The sequence below is a fragment of the Myzus persicae genome, unplaced genomic scaffold (assembly GCF_001856785.1).
Source record: "Myzus persicae strain clone G006 unplaced genomic scaffold, MPER_G0061.0, whole genome shotgun sequence".
In the NCBI taxonomy this organism is placed as follows: Eukaryota; Metazoa; Arthropoda; class Insecta; order Hemiptera; family Aphididae; genus Myzus; species Myzus persicae.
Window position 1 is genome coordinate 253930 of NW_019100980.1, and position 21280 is coordinate 275209.

The window sequence follows — 21280 nt, forward strand, 5'->3', positions numbered from 1 at the left end:
TCGTCAAAACCAACTGGTGTTGTGAAAAAAATCACAGGTTTTCCTTGACTTTTTTTTTTGGTTTTTTCGAAGCTTTTTAAAACTAATAAAAACTGTTAGCATTTCAACTAGATTCGCTTACCCACCAGGAATAATATTGAAATAGAAAATCGAAGCATTTTTACTGAACCAAAAGGTGATGATTAAATGGTGATCAATACTATAATCAATATATCAATATTTATTTAAATATATTTTCTTATATATGAATACTGATAAGATATTATGTTCATTATAACAGACCACAGTTCTTTAATAATTGTTCACAATATAATTTATAAACTTAACTACAGAGTTCTCTCGCAGTGCTCTGCCATTGTCCATCACTTTCATCCTTGAGACTGCTTCTCTACAACTGCACCCATCTTTCAAGAACAGATAAAACAATTATTTTTTATAAAATACAGCATAAATATGCAGCGCTTATACCACCTAACTTTATTTACAATAAGATTTATGATTTTAGTGACTCAAAAAATATATACCTATGTTATTATTTCTTTTTAACTTTATTAATGGTACACCATATGCCTTAGCCTAGTGTTCAAATATTTACCTTTTATTGATTTTTATGGAACAAGTAATAAGCATATTATATTTTTAATGATTAATTAAATACTCTTGTTTGAAAATTTGAAATTTATTAGAAGAAATTTTCAATATAAAATTACTTGAGAGAACAAACAGTGACCGGCTTTGGAACAGACCACTTTCCATAATATGGACTTTGAGGATCAAGTAGATTTCTATTCACAGCTCGTACAGCAAATAAAAACTTTTGTTGACTCCAAAATTTATGAAAACAGTTGGGAGAAGGTAAATGATCATGAGGATGGAATTTATCCTTTGCTAAGTAAAACAAAAACAAAATAACAATTTAATTAAATAATATTAAAAACCTATTATGTACAGTGATACTTACAGTTTGGCATAAATTGATATATTTTACTGTCTGGATTTTCTCGTATTTGTACGGAATCTAAAGCAGTGGATGAAGATGAACTATCATTTGTAGATTGTGAATTTGCGCGTCCACTATCGGGCACTATAATCAAATCGTAAAGATCGACTGGACCGGCTGGTTTCACGGGTCTTGCCCAAGATATTTCTATCCCATTCCTGGTTTTTAATACATTTAGTTGATGAACTCTTCCTGGCACTATATATAAATGTGTATGTAAGACATTGAAAAGTATTTGAATGATATTAAAGGTTTTAACTCACGCCCAATAGCTGTTCGCACTTTTATGGGAAGTGAACGCTCTGTACAAACTGTAGTGCATTCTGTGATGGTAATTGCATATCTTCTATAACCTTCTAGGTGATCCAGACGACACTGAAAAATACAATTAATAGTATTAAATTGTTATTAAATACCTATGAATTTTTGTCTCAGAATTGTAAGAATAAAAATAGATGGTATTCCAAGGCACCTGGTAGATCTGAAATAAATTGAGATTGGACTCACTCACATCCGCCGTCGATACAACAGTATATTAAAAAAGTATATATATATATATTATACATACTATATAGATACCTACTTTATAAGGTATAGCTTAGCGTATAGGTATACAATGGATAGGTCCAATGTCCCGATAATTTGAAGCACATATGAGAGTCAAGTCTCTGAATTAGAAGAATAAACAGAGGAAGAGGAATGTCGCAAATCGATCTATTTTAATTGATATACCTACCTTTATAAGTATAAACTAATCAGCTATCCACGGCTAAATGTGCAACGGTTCACCTCACTTGCATTTAATTTAGAGATTCATCTCCATCCACTGCTTATGATATAAGGTCAGCTATCTAAGGTATATATGTATTTACATCTTATTAAATTACTAGCTGAATTTTTAACTCGCTGAAGATGGGTATACCAATCATTCGTTTGAATTAAATAAATTACGCCTATAAAGGGTGTCACACATCTACGGCTGGTCAATATTCAAAAGTTTAAGGAGGTATCGAGGTGATTAGTAAGACGTCGATGCTGTGGTTTCTTGAAAAACTTATGAAATTATGATTGAAAAAATTTTCATTCAACATTTTAAAAGACACGAGGTTTTTCTTTTAAAATTCCTTATCTTAGATTCATAGATAATAATCGTTAAAAAACCACGAGTACAACGATTTAGGTACATCTACATACTGTATATATTATATACTACATATATATCAAAATTCTAACCTTTGTGTCATGAACCGTTAAACGACGTTGTTCATCTATGACTTGCTGTTCGTCAAAATATGAACCATTAAAATCATGCTGCTGTAATATAGTATCGTCCAAATAATAATCAATATGGTAGTAACGGACAACACCATTCGTGAATTCAGGAGGCGACCACTGCAGTGATATGGTCGTATTGGTCAATCTCGTGACATTTATCATTATGTTTTGAATTGGTGCTGAGTATAAAACAGCATTAAATAAGTTGAAGTAATCACTATCATAAACTAATATAATATAGGATTATATTTGTATAAATGACAAGATAAGTTTAACATATTTATCTAAAACATTTTTTTGCACTGCTACTGAAATAAGGGTTTGATGATGTGCATTTTACATTTAATGTATATACTTAAATGTTAAATACTTCAGAATATACTTAAAATAAACAATATATTTGTTGCTCTCAACCAGTAAATGCTTATAGGAAAGTATGGTAAAAATGGAAAGTTTCTACGGTTATCGTTTTTGAATTGGGAACAACAAAATAAGAAGATCGTTATTTTACACCTGTTCATCCAATTTTGTACACCACATCGGGGTGGTCACCAATCCGAGAATTAGTGACACTGGCCGATCCTTGCACTCAGAACTTGTGACTGAGGGCAACCACCTCACCGCGCTAGGCCACAATAAACGTTTACAAAAAAAATGTAGTGACTATGTATGCTACAAACTTTTGAACTATCGCTAGGAAGTAAGATTTTTATAAAATCAATAACTTCTTCTGAGCCTTTATTGTTCAAAGTATGAGTAAAAATACATCTTAACAAAAGGATCGAAAAATGTAATAATAAGGGTAATTTATGTTTTAAACCTTAATGGTGGACGTTTGAGTTTTGCAATATACCCAGGAAAAAATTTTACATTTTACATAATTTATTTAACGTTTAGGATACAATGTAGTAACTATATACCAATACTAGGTACGTTATTTCTTAAAGTTTATGACGGTTGTGTCATCGTAAATATTTGTTAACCGTGTATATCGTATTATCTTTTATACCTATAACGGCTATAACCTACTATTGTATATGAATTATATAAGCCATTTTTATTTATTATAAAATTTATGAATTCAGCAACTCAAAAATAAAATACACACCTAAATGCTATTTTTTCTTTTTAACTTAATACATGGGTAAGACATAAATGTTGTAGCCAACTGGTATTGTATTATGACTTTGTGTTCAAATAGTTGGTATATTTTATCGTAATATACTGGTTTTTACACATGAAGCATATTATTATTTTAATAATTCATTAAATATTTTTATTTGACTGGTTTAAATCGATTAAAAGAAATAATTTGTTACAGAAAATCACCTGGTAACACACAACTGACCGATCCAGGAACCGACCACTGGCCATAATATGGCCTATGAGGATTAAGTGGATTGTTATTCACAGCTCGTACTACAATTAATGACAACGTTTTTCGATCACTATACCGTTCATTATTACAATCCGGAACAGGCATATGGAACACATTTGCTAGGTGAATAAAATAAAACAATCAAATCTTACTAAAAACCTAAAATCCAGTAGGCACAGTGATATTTACAAACGCTCTGGTACATTGAATTATTCGGGTTTTCCTGTATTTGTGTGTCGGACAAATCGGTGGATGAAGAAAAACCACAATATGTAATTCGTGCATTTTTGGGCCTACTGTAAGGCATTACAATCAATTCGTAATAATCAATCGGACCAGCCGGTTTCATGAGTTTCGGCCAAAATACAGCTATCCTAGTGCTGTTTTCGTAAAACAAATTTGGTTGAGAAACCCTTCCTGGCACTATAATAACACGTAAATGTGCACGTTACAACATCGAATCGTATTGAAATGATTTCAACATCTTTAACTCACTCCCGACAGCTGTTCGAACTTTAATGGGAAGCGAACGCTCTGAACAAACTGTTGTGCATGCTGTGACGGTAATTGTATAGCTTCTGTAACTTTCCAAGTGATCCAGACGACACTGAGAAATATAATTAATCGTATTAAATTATTATTACACACTTATCGAATTTTTTCTTAAAACCTAAAATGTACGACTAATGAATATATACGTCATGTTTGTATACAATATGTATTAAAATATTAAACCTTTGTATCGTGAACGGTAATACGACGTTGTTCATTCACGACTTGCTGTTCGTCAAATGAATCAATCAAATCCTGCTGCTGAAATATATCGTCCGAATAATAATCAATATGGTAGTACCGGACTACACCATTCTTGAATTTAGCATTCGACCACTGAAGAGACACGGTTGTATTGGTCAGTCTCGTGACATTTATTATTAGATTTTGAATATCGGGTGCTGAATATTAAACAGCATTAATTTATGAACACGAATAATATTCCACCGATTGAGTAAACATTTAACTAGACACAATATTACTTCATATACTCAAATGTACCTCCTTCTAGAGTGGTGTAGAGCAAAGGATCGCTGTATAACCCTTCACCATGTTTTGTAACTAATGCGATTGTAACCACGTATGTTGTGTGCGACTTGAGATCTGTAATACTGGCAATTCCTCTGCTGTCATCGTGTGCCATCTTACCACTAACAGTCTTATTTAACATAGGTTCTAAAATGTAAAATAAATTCAATTTTTATTTTTATTCACAAAAAAGAATAAAGATTTTCTCGACTCATTTGGTAATAATAATAGGAGTTCATTAAAGAATTGTTTTTCTTGAAGTTAAAATGAACGTTTGAATTTAGAATATCGACAAAATTCGTATAAATCACAAAAAATTATTTTGAGTTAGAAATTCATAAAAAATGTTCTTTTGTATCTCAGATTTTAAAATTTTAAACGAGATTCCTTATAAATTTGTTTTCGACGTAGGTAAAATTAAATAATTATAATAATTTCTTACCTCTACAAGTAGAATTATGTATAGATACTACTGGACAGTAAAATATACGAAATCCTAGAACTGCACCTATTCTATCAGAGCAGTCAAGATTCCAACTCAATTCCATAGATGTCGAGCCAATCATATTTATACGAACGTTTTTTATTTTTCCAATGACTAATAAAAAAAATAACAATTAAGTAATAAATACGATATTAAAATCTCCAAATGTAATAAAATTAAGTATACTAATGTCTTTACTTTTATTTTGTAGTACTGTGCATGATACCCACACCATCCCACTACTGCTAGAAATGGGTTGATAAGGACTAGTAACATCAGCCTTTAGTGTGCTTTGGCTATTGGCGCTTATTGCAAATTGATAGACTTTCATTTTATCTGATACAGTTATATTAAAGCAAGTTTCTGAACTTGGTATATGCGTCCAGTTCATCGAACCCTGTATGGAACAATCACAATTCATGAGAACGATATAGGTACCTATATATCAGTTAAGTGATATAGGTAATCGGTATGTTGCAAGTTATAAATTTTTTTTAGGCGTGGATACATCTGTTTGAAGACAAATATAATCAAAAAGCTATGCCTTTGAAAAAACATTAAAATTTAAGTGTATATTTTAAAAGCTATTAAAAACTTATATTTTATACTTTCACACCAAAGCTGGTTAAAAGTAAGTTATTAATTTTGTCTTTATTAACTTTTTGACAAAGTTAAATAAACCATAGTTATAACTTCAGTGATGTTAAAATCATGTTTAAAGGTACGTATTTAACAGTAGTTAAACCAATTATTTACTTATTGTATTGCTCAACCACGATGTATTACGATGAGTAGGTACAAACTCGTTTATAAGACGCGGATGTGGTGTCCTCTTAAGTTAAATATTATTCGTATAATTATTCAATAATTGTATCACACTAATGTTAAAGCTAGCAACTGTAAATTGGTTCTACTGAATGCCAATTCGCTATGTCAAAGGTACACTAGTTGAAGAGGAAATAAATGCGTCATCCTCTTAATACTTTTTTTCTACATTATCTACATTCATATTTAAACTCCGTGGTTGAGTACGTATATACTATGATATGTAATATTTGTTTACTATTAACTTACAACTCAATGTTGTTAAAGTAAACTTAACTTAACTAACTCAAGTTAATGCATGATACATTTTATGTCAATATAGGTACTAAGATTATTTCGTCTTAAATTATTATTTTACGATATATGACTCATTTTCATTTTATATAAAATATGCATAATTAGAATATTTACAAGATGTCCTATTATTCACATAATATTTAAGTTGTACATACATTACACTCGTATTTATTATTACTGTCTTTATCATTTTCACACCAAAATATAGTATAATCATTGGCTTGATTAGGTGCTAATATTGTTTGACTACTGGCATTTTTCCACGAAAGTTCAAATACACCTCGTTCATCAAATGCGATTTTTGTAAATGATAGCGGTTAGTCAATTTCTAATTACAGTCAACGTTAAAACTCATTCAAACAATTTTGAATTACATTTAAACAGGTACTGACTTTCGGATTCAATGGGAACAAAAATTGTTGAATACTCGATTGATGAACCTTCTTTATTCGATGAAAACACTGTAAAATTGTACGCAATGTCAGTACTGAGTCCTTCAAACTTGGCATAATTCGAATATGTTTCATTACTGCGGTGAATACTAAATTGTGAAAAAATGTTCAATTCATAAATTATTTGAGCAATAAATTAAAATATATAAAAAGAAATTAATTGAAAAATAGAACTAACATGGTTTTGTTATCTGTAGTTGTAGAAGTGAAGTAAGCACGATACTCAAATGAATCGCCACATTTCTCGTTGTCTTCAATATTTTGCCAGTAAATGAACACGTCTCTTTTGGATTTGTCCACTGGCGAAGTAACACACTCAAAGCTTCCAACATCAGTTCGTGGAGGTCTTCTAGGTACTATACGTAATTTATATTATAATTATTAAACATCAATTAAATTATATTATTTACGAAACGCATACTTATTAATTAAATGTTTAAGTTTAACAAACTCAATTATCATACTGTGCAGCCTAGGTATGCGTGTAACCATATAGATTAAGGATGGCGAACCTATGGCACACATGTCACAGAGTGACTCGTGCACACTATTTTAGTAACACACACAAATGTGTAAAAGTTTGATAATATAAAAGTTTTTGAAAAAAAAAATTGACGAGTTATCGAACTAGTTGACGCGCAGGGAAAACAAAGTCCAACCAAAATTGTTATTTGACACGGTGGCACAAAAAGGTTCGCCATCCCTGATATAGATAATAATACATAAATAAACTTACTTGAAGGATTAGTTTTCAAAGTTATGCAACCGGGAGGAGACCATTTATCCTCTCCACGAGCAACTGAAGAACGTACATATATTCGAAAATCGTAATGCGTGAACGGGTATCTTAAATCAGTTACATTGAAATAATAAAATCCAGTGTCACGTTCTCGACAATCCGAATAAGAATAGGTTTGATTGGAAGTTGATGGCGAACTACAAAAGTCACTCACATTTACAGACTACAAAAAATAAAGGTTACCATTTTATAATTTATATTTTTATTGGAAATTGCATAAGCACTCACATGCCAATGTTCAGGATTGGAATCCCACTGAGATTTATATTCGATCTTATGATTTAGTTCTCGTGGAAAAGTTGTCATAGCACCTACAGACCACTTTAGCAAGGCACTAGATTGTGTTGTGTCCACCACTGTGATATTAATAGGGCTCGCTGGGATAACTAAATAAAATGTAAAAAAAATTGTAATAGTCATTTTTTACAGGATTATTATTTTTAAGTAAAATGGTCGTAATCTAAATGATACGCTTGTTATTTATAGTTAAATACAATTTAAGCAATATGCAATGTACCATTAGCGTAGTGATGAAAACGAATAATTGTAGTTGAATTTCCCAATTCGTTATCCCCAATTAATGTAAAGTAGTAATATTCGTATGGTTGTCTATACATTGGTATTGTAGATAAATCCCAACAACAATTATTTTCTCTGGAATCTGCATCATTAGGACAACTTATAATAGTTCTGAAAAAATGATATTTGTATATAGTTACTAATTTCAACTTTAAATTACTTTTCTACAATACCTGTCTCCAGCATAACCGGGTAATTTAAAGAATAACTTATATGTCGTTCTAATTGGGTTTTCTGGTTTGGTCCAATTGCATTTCAAACTTACCCAATTGTAAGATATACAAGAGAAGTTTGTGATTATAGCTGGTTTATCTAAAAAATAATACTTTGAATGAAAAACCATTTAAACACAGTTAAAAGTCAGATTCTGAGCTAAAATTTTATATTAAAATCTATGTATTAATTATTATTATAGCTGCCATAATAATCCAAAATATTTTGGATTATTATAGCTGCCATAATAATCCAAAATATTTTGGTCTCGATCAATTTTTAAACATTTGGGAAATATCATAATTTTGATAGGAATTCATATGAAATCATTTGAAATCATTGTAAGTACCTATTCTATGTAAATACTTACATATATTATTTAGTTTTGAAAGATTTTGGTTACAAATAATCATTCACCTTTCACTCCGAAAACACCACAATAAGTATTGTTTTATACAGACATGAAAACACCATCAGGCAAAAAAAAATGGGTTTAAATAAAGAGGTAACTCACATCCAACGGCTACACTGTTGAGACACACTCCGACCTCAGAGGATTGTGACACCCACGAAGGGGGTCCACTAGTCTCCAAGGTCGTCGGTGGAGGGGTTGAAAATATCGACGAATCACTTGCTGGTGTGGATAAGCTGTGGTTTGGACCAAGTTGGTCGTCGAGTAACAGGGTACAATAATAGGTATCTCGGCCAGCCGGTGGATCGGAGATGCGCAATTGAGCAGCTGTTGCATTGATAATCCTCATATACTGCTTGGACACGCGTTCGGCGTTCTTGTAGAACATGATCATCTGACTCGGCGTTTTAGCTTCACCCCCGTCGATGGTGTCATTCCGAAACAGGTTTTTCACTTTTTCATTGTCGGGATCTAACACGCACGTGATTTCCAAGGGGGTGCCGGAGCCGTATTCGATGACTATATCATATCTCGGAACGGTTACTAAAATTATAGACAAATAATAATAATAAACGAGTAGTCTAGTACTCTAGTGAGTACAATTGTTGTAAAATCATTAATTTCTTCTGAGCCTATATTGTTCAAAGTATGAGTTAAAAATACAAAACAAAAAAAATTCAATAATAAAGTTAATAAGGTTAGTTTATTTTTTAAATCTTAATGGTAGACGTTTAAGTTTTCAATATTTCCAGGACAAAATTGTACATTTTACATAATTTATTTAACATTTAGGATAAAATGTTCAACATTTAATGTTGTAACTTCATACCAATATTTCGTTATTTCTGAAAGATTGTGACGGTCGAATCGTCGTAATCGTGAATACCTGTTGACCATAATCTATTATCTTATACCGATTCAGATATTTATTCTTGTATATGAAATATATAAGGCGTTATTTATTACAAGATTTATGATATCAGTAACTCGAAAAACATACATGTTACTATTTCTTTTAAAACGTATTCGTATTTCGCAATTCGTATTCTTACCTCCAGCTGATTCGATACCCGGGCCACAGGTTATAGAACCATACCCCAAATTAACTAATAATAATGCCGACATCACCATCCATACTAGACTCGGTTTCCACCAACTGAACGGGCAGTGACTTCTTAAATATTCCCGTTCCCTCATGTTTATTTATCTTCGGTAGGCAGTACCAAATACGTATAAATTGTGGCGTGCAGTAAAATCTGTAAAATAAATAACAATTGTTATAAAAAAAAAATTATTTTCGAGCTTTAACCATCAGTTTGTAGATATTATGTAAATAATTAAATTTTTCTGATCAGATAAAAATATAACTGAAAGGTTATTATAATATACCTTGAAATATTTTGATCCTTGGGCCACTTTTTGGGCTTTTTTTTTTATTTCCAGGAACACCAATCCTAAGTTCCAGCTTTCGTGACGAGTACGATAACATCGAATATTAATTAACGCAAACGCACTATCCCACTAAGCCTTAAAATCTACTCTATAAAATACATAAGTTAATTCACCGAGCATACTCGCCCTACTTATTTTTTAATCATAGGGTGGTATTTAATATTTATAGACCTTATCCCAAGCTGTAGGATTTTGGTTCGACGGAATTTAATTTAAAAAAATATTTTGTGTACTAACAATTTTTGTGTGATTAAATCGTTGTTTTCATCTGAGGCAATAATGAACTTTAAAAACGTGTTTTTATACTTTAATTTTGTATTATAACATTCAAAGCTTCACTTAGAAATCACTTTAGTTAAAAGTCTAGACATGCCACTCGAGTTTTAATTTTAAGAACTTTCATTATAGGTACATGAAGACAAAACCTATTATAAAATATTTAGATTTTTGTATCAATAATTACAACTTTCTTGCGTCCTATTTCAACCTTTTACGCCTTTCCAGTGTTATGATTAAGTCCCAAGTCAGTAAATTAAAAACATATAGTTTTTCAGTCATTTTTATTAGACCAGGGTAAACATACTTCCCCCGTATGCCATGTAGATCTATTTCAATACGACAAGGCACAATTTAATGGCTTTCGAATGCAGTGGGTCACTGTAATGATTGCGTTCAATTTTAATTCAATGATTAATCATTTATGACCTTCGAAAAAACGATTATGATTGAAGACGTCAACCTTTACTACTGAGTATATTTTATGATATTTCTAATCCAATAAGTAATTTATTTTACTTTTATTAATACAGTTGGTAAAATTTACTTTTGCGGAAAACATTGCACTTGAAAATATCATTGTATGTATAAAATATTATAATATAAGTACTTTGAAAGTTTCAAGTACCCAAGAATAATGTTTTTAAATTACAACAAAATAAATAAAATCGTTACTGATTGTGTGAATGTCTAATTAAGCTCACAATCGAGAATTGTGATAACACATTTTTTGGATGTAATGTTTACAGTTTGAAATACTAATGAGTATTATGAGGAACATTGTATTTAATATTCAAGTATAAACTACAAACATTGAACATTTCATACATTTTTAAATTCAAAATATTCAATAGCTTGCAAATTTTAGCATTTTTGGACGAATCTCGTCAAAATTCGAATTTAAAATGATCATTAAAATTGTTGTGAATTTACACTAAACCTTTTTATTTTAATTCCACTAAAAACAATTTATGATTAGCCTTGTATTAATTTTCAAATTTATTGAATGAGAGAACATTTTTTTATCTACAATAGGTAGTTAAAAAAAAAAAACTATTAAAATTCATATAATATGTCTTATACTTAAAATAGCTTAAAAAGTGTGTACATATAGGTAATTATTTATCTTTAACAGAAAGCTTTAAGTATCATTTTTTTCTATTGGGAATAAAGTTTGGGCAGAAAAAACACACACATATCATTGTAAAATCAAATCAATACATTCATCGTCCCACTCAGAGTCTTCTAAAACAAAAATATATTGATAAACATAATATAAACAATTTATAAAATAAAATTATATGCTCTCTCTAACCGTCTACTCGTAAAAGGTAAAACAAATACTATAATATTGAAATAAACGTTATATAATATCTATGGAACAATACACTAATTATTTTTATAGTAAACATTCATTATCACGAAAAGTATTAAAATATTTCAAAATATTTTATATTCATCATTTGAATGAATTGGTAAACAATACATGTTATCGTTATAATTTTTGATGTTTTTACTTTTTTTAAATACTTACAACACATTTTCAATAAAATGTTGCTAATTAGAAAAATTGCTGTATGTAAAAATCAAATCTCTAGTTAAATATTAATTGGGGGTTGGAGGAGAAGTACTGGCACCATAGTTCCTCCTCCAGTCCTCGATACCATAATAAAAAAAATTAAAAAAGTTAATTATTAATTATTATTTATTACTTATTTAGATTTTCACTAACGCAGTGGAGTGACAGTGGTATTTCCCTCTCAAGTTGATAAACAACTCCCTAATTTAAAAAAATATCTACTTGTTTGAAATTAAATTTGTATACGAACAATTTCCCAAAAATATATTCTGGTTTGGATACAGTACAGTAACAACTCTATTAAACCTTCAGTCTTTTGACTGTCTCTGTTATCCACCATTGTTCGTCAAAAAAACTTTTTTTCCTTTCGTACTAGCTTCTTATACTTACGGTTCATGATACACTGCCACTCAAAAAGATCGAGCCTCGAAGAAACGAAAGAAGATTACGGACTATATTGTTTAGTATGTGTGTTTGTATAATATTGTTTTTGTATGATAATAAGCACATTTTAGCTACAAACTTTGTTAAATATAATATACGTGTATGGCAAATTTTCTGTTAACCGTCATAGTAGTGACGATCAATCGAGTTTCTATTGCATGAAAAATAAATGTTTTCATTCAAAACAGTTAATAAGTTGACAATTATAATTTATAACGATATATGTTCATGTCCTTGAGCACCCAATAATATGCAATGAAATCAATAAAATAACAGGTTAGGTCAGATTAATTTAAATTAAAAAAATGTTCCTCAAGTCCCCAACATAATATTATATTTGAATAATATTTAAGAAATTCCACAGTTTATAACACCATTAGTATAGACAATAGACATAGAGGAAAGGCGTTCAAAGTAGCCTAAAAAATCAAATATATTTTTTGTTATGCATTTTATAGACAGACTAAACAAAGATTAAAATAATATTTGCATTTTTTAATGATTTAACTCTATTTTTGTTTTACCTCCAGAGAACTATATATGTATAATATAATTACGATTATTGAATTTAATATTATTGGTCAAATCAATTGGAACAATATAGCTGGTCATTTTAGTAGTTATTTATTAACTTTATTTATGAGCTAATGTTGAGTAGGGAAGCGCGTAAAATAGACTGAAATATTTAAGCCAAAAAATAATTTATAGGATAAATTTAATAAGTATGCATCGGCAGAACCGTATTTTAGCTGAAAAATATTTCAACAGACAGTATTTTGGCTGACAAATATTTGCACAAGCAGAATTTTAGCCAACAAATAAAATTAGAGTTAGAATCGGACTATTGGAAACACCAGTCGGCAGTTATTAACAACGGTCGTAGAGACAATTCAAAATATTACGCGGAATAGTATATATAGTTGCCTATCTTAACCCCTTCATTTTTAAAAGAAATCATTTCATTGAATAATTTTTACCTATTAATTGTTTGCAATTAGTTTGTAAAATTACTATAATTATCATTCTATACCACCTAACAATGAACATTTAACTTAAGTATATAATAAACTATATAAAATCAACAAATGAGAGTCATAATACACTATATGAACAGTATCTATCACAATTAAAATAATAACTCGTTTTATGACAAAATGGCAATATTAAATGAAAAATAAATGAATAAATAATTCAATTTTAATACAATAATATATCAGTAAGTAACTACTATACAATAACTAAGTAATACAAATCATTTAATTTGTGAAACTTGCAGCTGTCAACAGAGTCCATTTCAGTCAGATGCACCAAAGTCCAACCCTAAACTTAGTCACCACATTTGTTTAACCAATAAAAACTATTTTTAGTACCTAAATTCAAACATTAGAAAAATTTAAGCCAACGTTAAGATTATAAAAAAAAATCATTCAAAAAAAGTTTTACAAAATAGTGAAAATTTATAAATAAAAAATAATAATATAAAATGTATATGTAACAGAACGTTTTCTAAAAATATTATCAAATTCATTATATTCTTTCTAAGTTCCAAATTGAACGTATTTTAAACACAAATTTAAATCTTCTTTAGTTATAACTAATTTTGAGTTTGTATCAATATTTCCTAATATATTTACCCATAGGTAATAGATAATAGAGTAGGTTTTTTTAGTAGGCTAAAAGTAGGCACACAAATATAAAGGTTGTTAAATTGAGTATGGATTTGTAGTTTATTGAGTTGTAAACTATTAAAATGCACTTAGAAACCGGTAATTTAACACTCTCCTGAAGATCTTTCCTAACTTGTTTATTAGACTTAACATGGTCATCATTTTAAATCATTTAACCATCTGCGCGTATATTGATAAGTTATATTTTTAAAATGTAAATGGTATGTTTAATGTTTTCAAACAGATTTTGTAATTTATTGTCATAAAAAAAATGTTTCATCACTTATATCTAAACTATCTTTACAATAACTTTAAAAAAAACTTTAAACGTGAAAAATGCAAGACTCAGCCAAAATATGTTAAATGTTCAATGACCCACAGGTAAAATAAAATTTCACATATTGAATCCTGTCACCATGAAGATATTCTCTATATGTTATATCGCATTTAATACAACTCTGTAAGATTGATATGATATACATGAACTTACGATCCTTGGTAGTAGGTAGGTATTACTAATAGGCCGATGTTTAAGTCTTGTTCATGACTTAAGCTTCAATCAGATTTTCATCTGTGGTAAAACTGATTCTTCTTCAACACGTTAACTTTGGAGTTCCTGAGCTCCCTATCAGTAACATTATTCCGATCACTATACCACCGTCATGTACCACAGATTACCAGATTAATGAACCTCTAACTAACTCTATGAAGTATGTCAACTTAAACACCCCCTTCTCCTATCCTAACCTGACTATGTTGTACTTTAACCCAAGTACAAATTTGTGTTTTCTTTTTTCTCCTGTTATATGTATGTATATTATAATAAAACTGTTATTGAACTCAAATACTCTTAAATACTGCGTAATATATTTTAATTGGACTTCCATCCGTCATATTAAATAAATAAATAAATAAATAAACAAGTACACAAATAAAGTTGTGGGACGCAGTGGGGCCTTTAACTAATTCTTCAAAAGGTAATCATATAAATTGAAGCCTTGAAGTTTAATCAAAATAATCCCCCCCCCATCGTTTAAAAATAATAATTTAATTTTGAAATTTTATCAGCATATCATTCATTACAGAGTATATTATTTTATAGTTTGATAAAAAAATACTGATAAAGTAAAAGAAACCAACATATTTTTCTAGCAAAAAAATAAAAAAATATTTGTCCTTCAAATCAATTAATAACTCAATTGCCTAAATTCATTAATTCCATAATAGTTTATTGTGCAAAACAACGTTACATAAAATGATAAAAACTAGTTCAACCACTTACCTCTCATTATTAGAAAAATAAATAAATTTATATTATCAGTAGAATTATTTCATGAAATATACTTTAAATTGAAAACTGATTGTCAATCATCTCTACTCAGAATCGTAATTCATATAAGAACAATGACTTATTTATTTGACATTGCATTTAAATTTAATATGCTTGTCTATTACAATGACCAGATACATGTGACACCTATTATACAGCAAAGCGAGTTCTCCGGATTTTAAACAGTTAGGCAATATTATATACCTTTATTACTTTATTTGAAGTAAATAATAAGTACCTTAGTACCTACTTTTTTTTTGTGTCAGGGGACTCTTTACTCTTACCAGTCATGCTTCCTTGGTAGCTATAGTACCTACCTGTATTAATACCTACGTAAACACACGAAAACACGAAAATAAGAATAGGTCTAGCCTCCAAGTTTAAAAAACTGATGGCAATTTTCAAATTGTACTCTTCATTAGTTTGCAATGACTGATACATGAAACAATTCCTGCATATGAATTTACAATTTTAAATACAGCTGGGAATAGTTAACATTTTAGTTTTGTTAACTACATAAGTCTACAAAAACAATTCGTTTTAAATATTGTAGGTACTTACAAAAATGTTTTTAAAAATTTGATTAGAAAAATAGTTATTGACATTAATACGGTATAATACCTATATTAATGACAAATAGTATGCATAATATTATATTATATACAGGCAGGTACACAATTAATGTATTTATAATGTATTTGTTAATGGATAAAACTATGAGTATTGAATCAGTATTTTAGCAAATAAAAAATCAGAAATATATACATTATTGTCAATTGTCATAGAATTTGAGTAGCATCTTCGTAATCTATAATGGCTACCAATAATTAATATAATAAAATAGAAATATTTAATAAAGAAAAAAAATACTAGTTTATCTTTGCAAGAACTAGACAGATGCAATAACTCGAGTCGGAAATATAATACTACCATGAATAAAATGAATGAATACTAAGCTATGGTCAAAATGGAAGATAAGTATCGCCAAAAACTAAAACGGTTTTTTTTAACTTTCTGAAAAGTTTTGATAAATTGAATGGTCTGGTTTTTGCATTGATCTTTTTAATTAAAATAATATATTTAAAATGATGTTCCTTTTAACTCGTTGAATGAAAGAGATTAAGGTATTAATCAAGTGGCGTTTAAGTTAAGTCTTAAATCGGTAAGCAAATTATAACACCGTGAACATTAATAAATAATGAGTACCTATAATGACACAATTACAACGCACTAACGTACAGCGGCAATGGATCACACATGCCGACTACAATAAAAAACTAAATGCAGAATATTCCTATAGCTATATATTACGAATTGCCACACCCGAGATTGCAATGTGTCATCTCAGCATTAATAAATTGTACTAATATAGCAAGGCACAAACATATCTATTATCTACAGCATGATCACATTACCTGTTGACTACGTGCTACAGAGTGACAAATAAATTATAATTTAGTATTTCAGTTTTTAACATAACCATAATATTATAATATATTTATAATGTCTACGTAACTGTCTTTTTTTTCGTGAACAATGAAGAAAACAATGATACTCTGTGTATAGTAGTTACTAATAACTTTGATTTTTTACTGTACTTATTAGTTATTACTACTTAGGGCCGATTTCACCAACACAGTTAATCACGGTTAACGCTTAATCGGCTGATAACAGATATTTAACCAGCCAAATTCGGCCGATTAACTCCGCGGTTAACTTTAATCGTGATTAACTGTGTTGGTGAAATCGGCCCTTAATAATTAATAATAGCCAATAGGTACTGCCAGGCATTAATTAAAACATATACACACGTCAAACGTACAAAAATTTCATTTGGTAAATGGTAATAATATTCAATAAGCTTTAACAATATCGATTGTAAAAGGATTGTAATATTTGATTAGTTAAATTTCCAATGACCTTTATTGTAATGAATTTATATAGTAAACATAATTATGCCACGTTTGACTGTTATTGTCTATTATATTTATAGTAAATCGTTTTTGAATCGCATCAAGAAACAAAAAATTGGTTTTATCGAAAACTGATTTTGGGTAAAAAAAATTCCCTTCTGCCTTTTTTTCCGTTTCTTTTGAAAACTACTGGAAATTTTCAATTTTGATCTCTTGAATGCACCAACTAAATTCATCTTCCCTCCACAAAAGGTACTGAACTTGAAAATAGAAGTATTATTTCGACTACTTATTATGTACACAGACACAAAAAATAAAAATAATTTATAGTATTTATAATAATACTGAATATATACACTCATTTTTGTTGTACATAAATACATTATGTAACCAATACAATGCTTATTGACGTTCAGATACGTAAATTACATTTGATATATTTTGTATTTTGTTTGGTTGATCAAGGTTCTTTGTACTATACTAACTTTGTCGAAGTTGTCACATTATTAAATATACTAAGATTGCCTAACTTGGTGGATAAGTTCCAAGTTAATTGATTTTAACTTGGGATGACACTCAAACACAGCTTTCAGCCTTATACTTTTTACCTACGAAAAGTCACTGGATATACGAAGGCGCAAAGCACTATAAATCCGTCTCAGAAATATGGAACTTAAATTTTTTGACAAATATACTTAGAAAAAAAAACAAATCTTTGCTCGTTAAAGGTCAGGTGTCGCTCTGCAGTAGGTTACAAGTGGGTCACTGCAATGCATTGTGTTAAATGTAAATTCAATTATATAAAATCATTGTATACGGTTCTGAGTAAATACAGTATGTCAGCTTATATTATTACTTAGTAATTTAGTGCATTTGATGGTATTATTGAGATTAAAGAAATTGATTTTACTATTAAGCATTAGTGATTACTGCAGTAGGTTAAATTCATTTTCACAAAAAAATAATTGTGTGTATCAAATATAATAATATACTCTAACATTTCAAGTATCTACGAATAACATTTTTTCAATCATTTTTTTTAATCATTCAACTTGGTTATTTAATAAGTAATTTCGTCCAAATTTTCACATAAAATAAGTAAAAAAAAAACTTTGTTTATGTTTTTTGGTAACAGAATAACCTACCTACGGTTGGACCTATAGGTTTGAATTTCCAATACTTAGCTATACAATTTGAGCATTTTATACATTTTAACATAATTTGAACTTTAAATGCCTGTAAAAAAAATAATGTATTTTTAATATCTATCAACTTCACTGCAAGTTTAGTTATTGGATATCATGAAATTCGTGTAATGTGCTGTTAAATTACATACACAGAGCGCCGTGAGTTAACATGAATTTTTTAAAAATATCGTTGAAGTGTAGGTACATAATATACATTAGTAAAATTTATAAATCAATGATTTAAATGTAAAATCTTCAGATACATTTCTATTAGACCGATAAATATAAAGTAAAAAGGTAGCTTAGATTTCAAACAATTGGATCAAAAACATTTAAGAGTTAACAAAAAAACCTAAGACCATTCGTTTTTAATGTACTTAAAAATCAAATTAATTTTATAAGGTAAAAGTTATAATTAAAAATTAAATTAAGGGTATGCGTATACCTGTTTTTTTTTTCATTTTTTGTCTCGGAAATCTTAATAAGTAGGTACTAGGAATTTTTCACTTATAACCCTTTAAGTATAACAACTAGATTTTAGCAAATTTTAGGAATTCTTGATGTTGATAAACGTTTTAAATCTATTCTTTTTTTAAATACGCATAAAACTATTAAAAATATTGATCCAACCGATTCAAAGTAAACTTCTTGAACAAATCAAAAATGATTACAGTTTTTAATTGAACCACATAAATCTTTGATTTTTATGAATTTCTTGCTACAATGTAATTTGCAAATTTTCTAGATTTTGGCTCAGTATTTTCCATGTTTATTAAATAGTATATAATAATATGAACCACTTATGAGGAACCTTGTATTCATTTTTTTAATGTTTTGACAGAGTGAAAACATTTTTATCGACATTTAAAGAAACTTAATTAATTTCATTACTCGAATTAAGTTACATGCAAACTAGGATAATCTGTATGAAAAAAAGTTATTGAAATAGGTAGGTGATTTTAGAATAGAAATACTGCTTAATTAAATTTTATTATACTTAAATTAATTTTTTTTTAAAAGAATTTTAAAAATTATAAATGAATAAATTAGAGTTAAATGTTACAATAAATCTTGATGTTTTTTTTTTTATTTTATTAAGAAAATATTACAATCTGTATACATAATACAATAAGTAAAAATGTCTGAACAATAAGTTACAACGCATGAATATCGTGCATGAAGAAGGAGCCCATTGACACCACTTCAAAAAAAGAAAGAAAAATAGTATTGGAAACTAATTTGTACTAAGATGAGTTACAGAAGGTCTCTAGCCCAGTTTCTTTTGAGTCGACGTAGTGGGTTAATAGGGTTAGAGGGATTATGGAGATTAGATATTAGATATTAGAGGATTTTGATGTTAAAAAAATAATAATTGTGCTTAATAATGAAATATATAATGCATTAAAAAACTAGTATTTTTTGGTAATCAATTTAATCCAAATTCAATTTATGGAGTTAAATATTTATGTCAAATATTTCAGAAATAAAATTTTAATTATCATTCTGAATTTGAAAGAATAAAATCTTCATAAAAGATTATGATTACCAAATATTCTTTCTTCGGTATAGCTCACATCAAAAATTAAAATACCAATAATTATATTTATGATTAATAATGTTGATATAGTATAGAATTAAAAAAATTATTTTTTATTTATGTATGAAATATAGATCTACACAAACAATAATTATATGTTTGGTAAGGGATAAAACCATTATTGGGGTTGCGGTATTAAGGAGTCGCCCACTAGTGATAGGCGATAGGTATACTTGGTTTGGATTCACTTGAGTTTGCTTTTAAGCCTATGGCGAGGATTTTCTGGGAGTGACGAGATATGTTAAATTTTATTAAATAGTAAATTTTAGTGGTTTTTTGGTTTTTTAACCTATGTCCATACTTTTATTCCTTACTTCCATATGACAGCCTTAAGAGCAATTTATATATTAATAATTTAGTTTTTAAAGTAGTGAATTTATTTTTTGAAAGCTACATTTTTAAATATCGGGAGCGTGCATTAAGGATTAATCGTCTTTAATTAATATAATTTTGCCTAGTTTGTCTTTTATTGAGATTTAGACGTTAATATTTTACAGTTTCGAGAGGAGGAATATGTAGGTTATTTACGGTTGATATTTGGACAAACTCCAGTCTTATAATGAAGGATGACCAAATTTTCCTTGGTTTAATTTTAGTCACCATTTTGCGTACCATTCAGAAAGTAAATTTAAACGAGATTGTAAATTTCTTGAGACAATTAACGAATGATTATGTATTGATCGTATAACTTTTCATCAGCATAGTCGGCACTAGGTGACAATAATTATTAAGATGTAACTTTAAGGTTAAGCATAGATAGTTAGATATTAAGATTGGGCATGGACCTTAATTAAAAATTAAAAAAGGTAGTTCATTTTTTCATCATTATCGAAAGTATATAAGTATGAAATAATTCAAAATGCATATTTTTGAATTAAAGCTACATAAAACTAACAAAATTATTATAAATATTTGAATCAATTAAAATAGCAATAGTAATTATTATTATTGAATAAAAAATGTTACGATTTAAAATAAAGTGTTATATCACTAATATAAATGTCCTGTAGTTATATTTGCTGTTAGTCATACAAATGCTAA

At 28.7% G+C, this 21280-nt stretch overlaps 1 protein-coding gene across 1 annotated transcript; it reads right to left on the reverse strand.

The window, feature by feature from the left end:
* Positions 1 to 255: 255 nt before the first annotated feature.
* On the reverse strand, positions 256 to 14879 carry LOC111027133 (cytokine receptor-like). The gene is given in 22 exon segments (XM_022305355.1): positions 256 to 404; positions 711 to 888; positions 962 to 1198; positions 1264 to 1375; positions 2234 to 2454; positions 3605 to 3772; positions 3843 to 4076; positions 4149 to 4260; positions 4389 to 4606; positions 4707 to 4880; positions 5176 to 5331; positions 5416 to 5614; positions 6495 to 6667; positions 6732 to 6880; positions 6970 to 7147; positions 7528 to 7753; positions 7819 to 7976; positions 8108 to 8280; positions 8343 to 8481; positions 8897 to 9337; positions 9847 to 10050; positions 14703 to 14879. Coding segments are annotated over 21 exon segments (3807 nt in total). The 5' UTR covers positions 9992 to 10050; positions 14703 to 14879; the 3' UTR covers positions 256 to 388.
* Between the last annotated feature and the right edge of the window lie 6401 nt (positions 14880 to 21280).